Genomic DNA, 11,909 nt, shown 5'->3' with positions numbered 1-11,909 from the left:
TCTTAACTGTTGTGATCAACGAAAGGAGATCAATACTGACAATATCAACAGAGCGTTCTATACTGCTAACGAATTGGGCAGCTTAGGCGAAGTAGAGTTCCGGTTTCGTTGTACGAATATTTCAAAGACTCCTAAAGCCATTCCATATGTATAAGATAATAATAAAAAGGAGATATTTTATTAATCCTTTTAGATGTTGCAATCGATTCGGTCACGTCATTTCAGGTATCAAGCAACACAGCGTTGGATGTCTCGCATGAGAGTGGGCACCAAGTTTTGGAACGTGAAGACGTTGGTCCTGGTGAAACAAAGTTCGATTCTGTTCAAGCTGGCAGTCAAAGCAGATGTGAAGAAGTTTCCTGCCCTGGTCGCATCGTTGCTGTTACGCGCTGCCAGAAGTCGCGTGTAGTGTCCGGCGATCTGTGAAAGGTGAAGGCGAAAGAATTAACGTGCCTGTTGGAATGCCTCGCTGGTAATGCGTGCGCTTACCTCCGACAGACAACCACCCTCGGCAAACTCACTCCTGCAGGGTTTCAAATGGGACCAAAGATCCTCAACATCGTACGATACCAAAGTGCCATACGTTTCGATCATTTGTCTTAGTCTCCGTAACCTTGGCTGCTCTGTATTGAGGCATTCGCTTAACCGAAGACGCCCGAGGGTGGGCAGATCCGACACAAGTTCAACGTATCGGTTGTAGCACGATACGTCAAAGATTTTCGATGCGATCAATTGCGTCGCCAGTTGCATAGCCGGCGCGTCGAGCGAGAATGTTTCGCTGAAGTAGTACGTGTTTCTAACTTTCTCCAGCACCGATTGCCGGTTTCCCATGGCGCCAAGCATTACAGCATCCTTCAGGCGCCTCACGAACATTGACCGATCGCTCGTGAAGGACTTTAGGTCGGTTTGTAGCTGCATAAAGTTGGTCTGGCTTTGGACCGTACCGGTGAGGTCGGTGTCCAGCCGGGCTCCGGTATTGTTGAACGTTTGCTCGACGGAGGAATACATGTTGCCTACTGCAGTCCCGAAGTTGGACAGATCGATGTTGAAGATAATCGCTAGCTTCTCAAAGTCATCCGAGAGAGCGTCCTTGTCCAGGTTGTAGAACACCATGTATTCATCGGCGGTGCGAAGGTTGTCACGGATCCGCTGGAACGAGTAAACCAGCAGCGGTAGATCTGCCTTTAACAGTTTCAGAGCTTCAACCAATGTTCGCAACACGTCGCTCGGCACATCCGCTGCTGAGGAGGCATTCTGGAGACTGTTATTGAGCGCTTCTATTGCTGATCGCATTTTCGGCAGGCTCGTCTCTAGACGTACCAAACCGCTGTAAAATTCTTTTGCTACGAAAATTCCAAAATTTCCAGCAGCATCGGAAAGGAAAGCATTTGCGTGGTTATTGAAATAGTCGACTAAATCATTATACGCCAACAAGACCATGGTCAATGTGGTGCCCATGCTGGTGGTGCTGGCAGCTGACGCTTGCAACTGATCCGTTACGGTTCTTCCGTTTAATCCAAAGTACTCGGCGAATACTGCCAACACTTCGCGCTGTGAGTCACCGTTGGCTATTGCTCCGGACATCATGAAGTCTAACCCATCGTCCATGGAGGCAAACAGGCTTGAAATGTCAGTGGAATATCGGCGGATGCTGGGCGTCGTGGGGAACTGGAAGGTAGTGGCAAAGTCCGGTCGGCCACTGACGGTGACGATCTGTGGAAGACGTTAGACGTTTGACAGGGAAGCAATAATCGAAACAGCAACCACCTTATGTGCGTGCCTACCTGTACGAGACAGAACACCCAGCAAATGTAACTCAGCGATCCCATTTCGTTTGACACCAGTTCCAAACTATGTCTGCGGGCTAGTGCACCGCGTTACAGGTAGTTTTAAAGCTTCTCGCGGTGGGAAAGCTTGCGTGTTGTGGGTCTTGCAGTTGATTAAATATTGCGTCCAGCGGTGCAGCTCATTGCTCAATTGAGCGAGCGTCGGAGCTCGGTTCGACAATAAAGACGATAGTGATTTCAGAATTGGTAACCTGTTTGTACAATTGTATCATGGTACTTCTTGGGGAGCTTGGTCTGTACTTTGCCACATGCAACTTATGCAAATAAGAAATTCGAAATGCTTTGTCGAAATTCTGACACTCAGCAAAGAAAGCACTACTCGCGGGGTTGAATTGCTGATGTACATGCCAGTAAAGCTTCAAAAAGGAACAGCTTATATGTTGCGCTTGATAAAACCATTCCGTAGAAAAAGATGCTCACGGTCGATGTCTATTTTCCGGGCACAACGCACACCCTAGGTGGCCTGCTGGCCTATTAGATGTTTATCTCCTGTATCTATTTCCTGCCCAATCCCTGTCGGTCCCTTGTTGGGTGATCTCTCCCCCCATCCATCACTCCAAGGACATGGTTCGTTCCATTTCCCCTCTAATCGTCACTTACTATTTACCTAATCAATTTGAAAGTGGATACCGTTGATGCCGTCAGATATCACCCATTCCGTAACCCGAACCGTTGCAGCCAGTGTCGTCGCCTGTCTCTCTGTGTGTGTGTGTCTGTGTGTATGTTTGTCCTTTGCCGGGCTGGTCACGATTCGCTTCCCTTTTATGAGCATATAAATCGTCCGTTGAAAACAGGGCTCCATCGTTTCCGTCCGCCGTAACGCCGGGTTGTATGTGTTGGTGGAGCACCGGTACAAAAGGGGGGGGGGGGGGGGGGGTGACAGCACCGAACGGCAATGGCGTGAGAGTGAAAGTATCTCTCGGCGCGGTGAAACGCGACAAGCGGATCATCATTCCATGGGGCAAACGTGAAAGGAAACAATAAAAAGGGATACTGCTTCTTGGAGGAAAACTCATCACCCCCGTGCGTGGCGTTGGGAACGGGAAAATTGTGGCACCATTTTGTGTGTGTGTGTGTGTGTATGGGCATTTCGCCATTTATTCGTGTGGATCTCATCGCTGCTGAGGTTGCAAATTTCTCTACCGTCGCGTGATTCGATAGAGAATATAAGTAGCGATGTGTTTGTATGCAGTGTAGTACGGGAAACTCTTCGTGCCCTGGAGGCATTCATTTGTATGCACGAACGTTTGTGTGTTGAAAGGATATGAGTTGATAAATTTGATAATCTTAATATTTTCAATAAAGAAAAATAATTAAGTAATAAAATAAATACTTTTTTATATAGCATTTCTGAACAGGGGCTGAATGGTTAAGTAACTTTTATACCTTATATTAAGGAATTCAATGAAGCTCTGCAATAACTTGCTACAAAGCAAATTATCTGTAACAGATAATATTTGCACGATGTTTATATTTTATATTTAAAATTTTATTTATTATTCTAAACACTTTTCCGCACTCCTGATTTGCCCCATTCGGTAGGAAAAGCAACAGTCAGTTTACCGATCTGTGAGCACCGGGAGTGATGAGTGAGATGGGGAGTCTGCCATGGGATCCCTTGAACTGGCAGGACGGATATGCGTGGAGCGTTAGTAGGGGCGCATCCTTGCGTTGCTGTTGAGCAGATTGAAACGGTGTTGGTGATACTGATTACGTTGGCCATGTAACATTACGGCAGTGCGGGTTGCTCGTGTTGGATGGAACACGCTGGAGCCTGCACCCACCGGGAAGAAACTCGTTTTGCGCCTGAATTGCTCTTTGCTCGTGCTGGAATTTATTCTCCGTACGAAGCTCCGGGTAAGCCGAAAACGGCCAGCGCTTAGAGCATATTTATCTACGCGCTTTTTTTTTCTCCCATCCAAATGCCCACCAATGTTTCTCCCGCTACACACTTTTCATCATCGCCCGCAGGCCACTTTTCGGCTGTAACTTGTTCCGCTTTTCTTAGAAAACGCCCGACGCCCGATCTCGCCGACTCCAGGCCGCCTCATAACGCCCGTGCCATCGTGCGGGGTTGACATTAGTCGGTGTTTCTGCATCCGGGGCTGCTTGACTTTTCCTGCTGTTTCGGTTGTTTTGTGAACCGCACATTCCACCGCAACAACGCACACCCGGTTCCCTGGCCTTCCGTGCGCAAATCGGTTTTTATTTATTATATCTTCTAATAATCGAATGGTTGGTACGGGGCACGGGCGCGGATGGGTAAGGCGAGGCGTGCTAGCACATTTCCCATCATACCGAGGGTTCAACAGCGAGCGAAGCTTATGCGTCGATTTTACGCCGCTTTCAATGGCGAAACTTACTGAACTTAGCCCGCGGGCGCCCGAGCGCACTCGCCGAAATTGATGAGATTGAGTGAAGAGTGAGAAGATTAAATTTGACTCCCTGGGTATCGCCCTTGCCAGCATACCGTCGTACGACGCGGCAAGGGGATGGCAAAAACGGCAAAGATGGCCGAGGTCGTGTTTGGGAAGGGTTTTGATAAACTGTTAGTGATTAGTAGGGAGCAAAATGTATTCAATCTGTCGTGGATTGCGTGAAGTTTTGACGGCAGGCGTAGGGCACGGCATGCTGACAGCAGGGATAAGAACGGGATTTTTTTTTGTTTGATACTTTGTTCAAGCAAAGAAAGACCGACAAATGGTAACTAATTTTCGGCGAATTGTGCGAGCATGGTTTGCTATCTTCATGTTCCTTGGTTTAGGCTCCGGTTTAGGATTGTTAGAATTGAAAATACGATGAAAAGTATATCAAATGGAGCTAATTTGTTTAGATAGTGCAGAATCAAATGGATGTTTGGCAATTTTCTGTACATTAATTTTCTATTTTAAAATAACGAAACATATTTCAAAGAATCCAAAGTCCATACAGCGTCAAAATATGCTAAAGTTAGTTTTTAGAATCGAAAATTTGGAAGAATTCATCTCGAGGTCTCGCATCGATTGCATTGCTCTTGTTCTCACATTTTATATTTTGGGGTCGTGCTAAGTAGAATTGTTTAAAACTTTTCATTCTATCTTACTTCGTACGTTTCGTGCTTAGCATACTGAATTAAGGTTGTGAAATAACGCACATTTGCTAATGATTGTACAATTTTTGCTGCTTATCTTTGCGAATGCGCGACGCAAAGGACATAATCATAAACGTGGTCCTCCTTGTGAGCGGATCCTTGTGAGCGGATAGGGCAGGACAAAGGGAAAGGATGGGAGTCAAGGGTAGTTAGATCAGACACACTTTTTTCACATCCTTTTCCTGCGTTTCTTTTACGTAAATCAGAAAGAACGAGTGAGAAAAGCCATAACTACTTTGGTGCCGTGACCAGGATCATGTGTCAACTAAGACAGCAGACAGTAACTATGGAAGAGAAAGAGCAGAGTTAAAGTGGAAAGTGGTTTACATTTTGATAATTTTTAAACAATGGTTTACGTAACTATCACATAGAAGAAGTTTTGTTCGGTTTGAAGAAAACAGATAGACACTAACCACTGCCACAAACCAATGCTACAATGAGCAAACCCGCCATGCACCATGCTTCAAACACGTTTCGCATCCCGTTGTTATTTACCAGATTAGTTTCCCTGCATCTCGTTGTGTTTGTGTGTTTCGGTTTTTTCCCCCCCCCTGTTTTGTTGTTGCTGCTGCTAGCCTTTTCCAGAAGTTCTTCATTGCGACTTTAGGGGGTGGTGAACACATTTGCCGTGATAGCCGCTTTTTCTACCTTGTAGCACCTTCACACATGACACATATGAATGCTGCTAACGCGTTAGTGGTTGAACTGGGGGAGTGTATCTGTGTGTGAAACGGGGAAGGTGCACGCGGGATTTCAGGTCCTGGTTTGAAGGATTAAACAGACGGGAAAGGTCTCGGGATGCGGAGAAAGAGAGAGGGAGAGAGAGAGAGAGAGAGAGAGAGAGAGAGAGAGAGCGGAAGACAGTTTCCCGTTCATCGCTTTACTCGTACGATCGCTACCATGTTGCTCCATCGGGAAAAGCTTTTGCTGTACAGACAGGGCAACGTTTCCAGGCCGGTTATGAGTGTGTGTTTGTGTGTTGTTTTGTTTGTTGGAGTTATTTTGTTCGAAACCGTAGCAAGTAAAGGACACATGGTTTATTATTGAAGAGGCGTTGAGCACACTGGGCGTGTTGCTTCTTTTTAAGTTAAATGTCAGTTTTATTTTAGGAAATTAATAAAATGAGACTAAATAAAAGTTCTCCAGTACATTGATTAATGGAGTAGTCTTTTAAAAAGAGTCATACAAATTGTGTGTCGAAAGGATTCTCAAAGGATTCTTGGTAGATTCATCGTAATCATTGAGAATTAATTTGACTCCATCAATGTTTGATGATTCTTGATTCGTCCAATTAGAGATTCAGACTCATTAATTCAGTTCAAAGAGGTTCAACCAGATTTCCCTATTACACTTTGAAGATTCATAAACCTCTGAGGAATCATGAATCGCCATAAATAGATGAATCTGATTCCGATTCGTCCGATACTGTTATGAATAAATGTAAATAAATCGTCTCAATTCTGCTCGTATCTTTAACTCGTTAGTGGCAATGCACGCATACTTAATGAATTGTTGAAATAACTTCCATGTGAATAAGTTGTTTTAATTAAATTTAAATCACGTTGCGTAAATTTTAGCCATAAAACCCTGTGCAGTGTTTGCACCGTGCGCCTCCAGATACAACTTTCATCGAAATGTACCATCCGTCCTGTGGCGTTCGTGTCCGTATTCCCTTCCACCCTATCCACCAAGGCTTTAGGACAGTTTTCCCATGTCACGTGTACGGCCGTATCGTTGGTATCAGGACCCTCGTCCCTGAAAAGCTGTTCAAAAGGCTCTGCCGAACGAACGAGACCACAGTGCACATTGTTCCGGTGGTGATCCGGGTGGTGTGGGTGGTGGAAAATCATTCGGAAAACGAACTACTCAAACGGTGAACCTTTTTTTCGGTGCATTTGTTTCCTTTTTCTTGCTTTGCTTCCTTCCCGTTACGATAGCACAGCATACACAGCAAGAAAGGAAGGAAGTTAAGGGTGAGCTTGGTGGAGAGGATGGAGTTTAAAATTTATTCAAACAAAAATTGTTCGCCTTTCCCGTAACCATTGCCTTACGGATTGTGCCGGTGCTGAAAGGGAATGGAAGGACGGGGCCCGGTTTGCTTTTTTTTTCTTCAATCTGGTACTACTCTACTTACGTATGTGTGTGTATGTGTGGTTTTTGTCGCTTGTGCAAAAAAAAAAATGGTGGAAGCTTTCACAAGAACCGGTCGTTCCGCGGTGGATGAAAATGGTGTGGGGGTCAGTGCTCTTTGCTATTTCCTTGCCCTCGATGTGGGTCTTCATATCGTTGTCTCATTTTGGCAACTTTTGCTGTTGAGATTGCGGCACAGTTGCTCAGCACGATTTGATGAGTTCTACTAGAGACTTTGGAGTTTATTGTGCGAGAACGAGAACGAGGATACCGAACCGTTTGTTTTCCTTCCTGTGATCTCACCCCTACGCTGGCAGGGACCGATGAGACGTGGCGGTGTAGGTTGTCGATGTGGCAGTAGCAGTCAGTTGCTGTAGATGGTTAGTCTAGTCGTAGTCATCGTCGCTTTTTTCCTATTACTTTTCCAATCTCTCTCTCTCTCTCTCTTTCTCTATCCCTATCTCTTTTTCGCATCTATTTTCTCTGTCACACGCAAAAGTATCCTCGTTTGGCGTGTAATCGGGTTTGTTTCTTGCATGCCACCGGAAGGGACAACAGCTGTGCTGTGCGGGAAGGGTATGAATACAGCGCAGCAGAAATGAAAAGTTTTGCATGATATGATAATGTGTGGTGCTTTTACGGAGCTCACAACAGAGCTTTAGAGTAAGCTGATTTTTTTTGTTTACTTTTTAGGACGAATGAAGTTAGACAGAGAAAGCGAGAGAGAGAAAGCGAGAGACCGAGAGAGAGAGAGGGTGAATAAAATAAAGTGTGTGAGAGTGGGAGAGCGAGAGGCAATGTTTGAAGGAGTGACAAAGAAATGAAATGATTTGGCAACTGGTCGAACGAAAGAGAGTACTGCGTTTGAAAGGGAAACTGTGTAAAATGCCGTTGAGCAAAAAAGCTTCCACAGTTGGCACGATGGAGGTGCCTGGTACTTGACGATGGATGGTGCCTAATATGAAGGTTTGGAGTTTTTTTTTTGTTCTTTCCACTGCACAGGTGAAGTTGAAACCACCAACAACCGAAGCGCGTTGTGAGCCATGCCTTTCCAGCTACGTTACTGTACGTCTGGCTGCCAAATAAAAAAAAAAAAAAAAAAACGCCACCACCACCGGACCCAACTGGTCCGGGTTTGGGTTGAAAAAGTTTGCCTACCATGCTGTCACCCAAAACAAGGGAGAAAGCATTCGTGCTGATGTGCAACACTGTGTGGGCGTTTTGTTTGTGAATATGGTACCCCGGTGTGGCTGCGTGCGAGACGTTGGTTCGGTGACGCTCCATCAAGGACTCGTACGTTGTGTGAGTCGGCGATGATGCTGAAGGGAATGGAAGAAGTTAAGCCTTCCCAAAAGATGGTTCAATTCAAGCTCCATGTGTGTGTGTGTGTTTCTCTCTCACTCGAAAGAGTAAGAGGGCGAGGGAGTACTCGAAGGGCGGAAATTGGACACGGGAGGCAAACATATGCATATATGTGCTTAGTGAATATTCGATGGCAGCATTGCTATTGCCTTCGGTAGAAGGTACAGTGGATGATGGGCTTGAAATAACAGTCCCGTGAGAATGGTTTACGCTTTTCACCGGGCGACCAGCGGGGGCGGGAGCGGTCGCTCCAGGTGGATGATACGCAAAGCGTTTGCTATTTGTTTATTTATTTGCGTATGATTTAGGAGAGGTTTTGTTATTGGAATTAATAAACACAAACCGAAAATCTCGGCCGGCTGCTGCGGCTGGGCTGATGATGGGTATTTGCTTTAAAGTTTAATTCTGTCACCTGTGCGTTGTGGTTACTTTCTGTTATTGCAAATTTGTTTTTTTGTCTGTGTAATTCGTTTTTCATAATGAAAACAGTGTATTTGTTCTTTTGCAGTGTATTTTGTTTTTTTTTTAGTTGCGCTATATTTGCTTGTTTCTTATCGTATTGTCCATTTGGGTTTCAAGTCAATCTCATAATACTTCTCCTTTGTTAGCTTTGGCCAAGCGTTTTTACTTTAGTTTTAAGTTGTTCTTTAATGCATTCTAAACTTAGAATAAAAAAATAAAAAAATAAATAACTTAGAATAATTAAATAAATCCTTTTACTTCGATTTATGATATGTCATGATGTAAACGATTTGATTGTACTATAATTTGTTAAAACTAAAAACAAATAGAAAACATTATAAAAATATAATAACTTTTGTGAAAAATTTATGCTTTTAACACAAATAAATTTCAACCAATGCTATAAATGAATTATATGTAATTGTATTTAATACCGTACTGAACTGTTAAAAGTTATTGAAAATAAAAAATTAATTAATTAGTAATTTAATAAATCCCTTAACTTCGATTGATGATATTTCATGGTGTATTCGATTTGATTATACACTAAGTTAAAAATAAAAAAAAACAAATAGAAATCATTGTAAAATATAATAACTTTTGTGAAATGCTATAAATAAATGAATTATACGTAATTTTTTTAAATTTTTGATGAATTTTTTTTTTAAGTAACGCTAGTCCAAACAAAGCAATATTAAACATTACAAGAAAAGCACAACCAGTTAGACAATGTGTAGTGCTATTGCTTCTACAATGATGATAACACCTCCCAATACTATCACCCCTGGTCTAACACACTCCTGCATCGATGTTGTAGCTCTTCCTGCAGCCACATTACTCACGGCGGATGTGCCCACCGTATGTCTCGCCCGCTTTCGAAGCTCGATTTATTATTTTCCCGTCCCCTGGACCAGCGACCGGAGTTACAGCCCTGTATGCTTACACAGTGCTGTAAGTTTCATGCTCCCATCCCAGGAACTCGGTGCATGGTCTCGGTCCGGGTATTGGGTACCTTTACTCATGCCGTGGCCCGTTGGCAGGCGCTTCTGGTGGACGAACTTTGTCTGCCGTCTTCCTGCCGGGATCGTTACGCCCCGTACTATGCAGCACACCGGTACGGGACGGAATAAGATGCACCGTGCCAGCAGCATCAGCCGTAGTTCGTTCGAACTTTGCCATGCTTGTGGTGTGCTCGGAACTCGACGCTTGTGCGATGGTTCGGCTAGAGCTAATCGTGAACCCTTTTTAACCGTACGGGCTAGCAGCCGTGCAGCAGTAGCATTCATCTTTAACCTGCTTAGCCGTCACTGCACGTTGCCTGCAGGATGCAAAGTGCATCCAGATTGGAATTCGCACCGAGCGGTAGCTGTTGCTTTCGGGCAGCGATGGAGGATTGGAAAATTCCCCCGTGAGCTTCCGTTCAACGACATGGAGCCATGTACATGGGGTGTGTTTACGCGTGTGTGTGTTTGTGTCTATGGTTGTTTAAAAGGAGACTAGTAAACGATGCAGTGGCTTTATTTTCTGGCACTTTTACTCCTTTTTACTTCTCCTTTCACTCCCGCTGCATCGGACTGCATTCGGTACGCAGTCCGCTTTGTCTGCAGTACCCGAGCGGACACGGACACGGTCAAAGTTTTCGACTTTCCATCGTTTCTCCCATCAACTGCTGGATGGCTTTTTTTTTGTCCTGCAGAAAAAAAGCTCTCTCTCTCGCCACATCCCGTGAAAGCAACGCACGGTGGGAAAAAAGGTAGACCATGCGGACATTTTTATTGTGGTTTCGCATTTTAACTACAAAACATAAATATTTTCCTTAGTGCAATATTTAAAACACTTTAAATATAAACTAAAAGTGAAGTAACAACATCAACTCATGACTGAATTTTGTTTTCAAAATGTGTTTTTGACTAATCTTCTAGCGAACGTCCGTTGTACGAGGCTTTTTTTACCGTCTTCTGATGGCATCCAACCAATACCAATTGAACTACAATGTTAGAAAAGAGCACAATGTGCTCATCTTTTGTATGTTTATCACGTTTGCAATAGCAAAACACCTAAAAAATTATAGCTCTTGGTTTACCTGCACACACGTTTATTCGTACATTATTAAACCACCTGCCAGAAACAGCAACAATTGTAATTGAATTTTAATGGAATATTTTAAATTATTCAATACTACTCAGGGAATTTTAAATTCATTAGCCTCCTATTCTTAACCTTCTCAATAAATACAACTAATAATGATGACAACTAACCATTAAGGTGATGAGCTGGAGACTGGATTTGCCATCTATTGCTCTCTTCTCCTTCATGGCTTAATGACCGGAGTTATCATGTAAAGCATTTACAAGATGGCTTTCCAGATTTTTGTAAATAGTTATGAGTATGATCAACCCAAGACTCTTCATCGTAGTAGTTCTTCTGTTTGTAGGTAATTCTAGTATGTTTTCCAATATTGTGTTTGCTTTATTGCGTCATTAATAATATGCCATTGGGTCAATGATAATCAATGATCAGTCTCCATGTTGTGGGTTCTATAACACCATCGCTCTTACCAGACGAAAGCAACCGAATGTGAACAGTAACCTGCATCACAAAACGTAAGAAGATAAAGCGCACCGAAAGCGCGGTGTAGCAAGATAGAACCCACCGGCACGTTTCGCTGATGCTCGGTCCACTTAACGCTGGACTCTCCCCCCCAAAAAAACAAATCCAACAACGAAGAAAAACGAGGTTAATAATGGTGTGCAGAGGAAATTAGCCAAGGTGATAAAGAAAGCCGAACCGGGTCGATACGAACGATGCGACGCTTATGCTAAAAGATGAAGCATAAATAAATAATCGATAGCGGACCACCCAGCAACGCTGCGATGATGCGAAGTTGATGGGACCGAATCGTCAATGCCAATTTAACGCGAGCTGAATAAATGGCTGGAAGAATCGAGAGCACAAAAAGGAGTAGCTCGACCTGCTTT

At 43.9% G+C, this 11,909-nt stretch overlaps 1 protein-coding gene across 1 annotated transcript; it reads right to left on the bottom strand.

Annotated features, from left to right (window-relative positions):
* Positions 1 to 228: 228 nt before the first annotated feature.
* Positions 229 to 1,829, bottom strand: LOC128302958 (uncharacterized). The gene is made up of 3 exons (XM_053039810.1): positions 1,785 to 1,829; positions 490 to 1,713; positions 229 to 420 (listed from the first exon to the last, which is right to left on the bottom strand). The coding sequence occupies exons 1-3, from the start codon at positions 1,827 to 1,829 to the stop codon at positions 229 to 231; spliced, it is 1,461 nt and encodes a 486-aa protein (XP_052895770.1).
* Positions 1,830 to 11,909: the final 10,080 nt, after the last annotated feature.

This window comes from Anopheles moucheti, chromosome 3 (assembly GCF_943734755.1).
Source record: "Anopheles moucheti chromosome 3, idAnoMoucSN_F20_07, whole genome shotgun sequence".
NCBI classification, from domain to species: domain Eukaryota; kingdom Metazoa; phylum Arthropoda; class Insecta; order Diptera; family Culicidae; genus Anopheles; species Anopheles moucheti.
This window is presented reverse-complemented; position numbering and strand designations above follow the sequence as displayed.

Bases quoted from the DNA above. Each gene is read 5' to 3' on its own strand.
- LOC128302958 (XM_053039810.1), bottom strand. From the start codon at position 1,829: ATGGGATCGCTGAGTTACATTTGCTGGGTGTTCTGTCTCGTACAG. The intron at 1,714-1,784 runs GTAGGCACGCAC...CGTCTTCCACAG, and splicing joins GGGTGTTCTGTCTCGTACAG to ATCGTCACCGTCAGTGGCCG. The intron at 421-489 runs GTAAGCGCACGC...CACCTTTCACAG, and splicing joins AGGGTGGTTGTCTGTCGGAG to ATCGCCGGACACTACACGCG.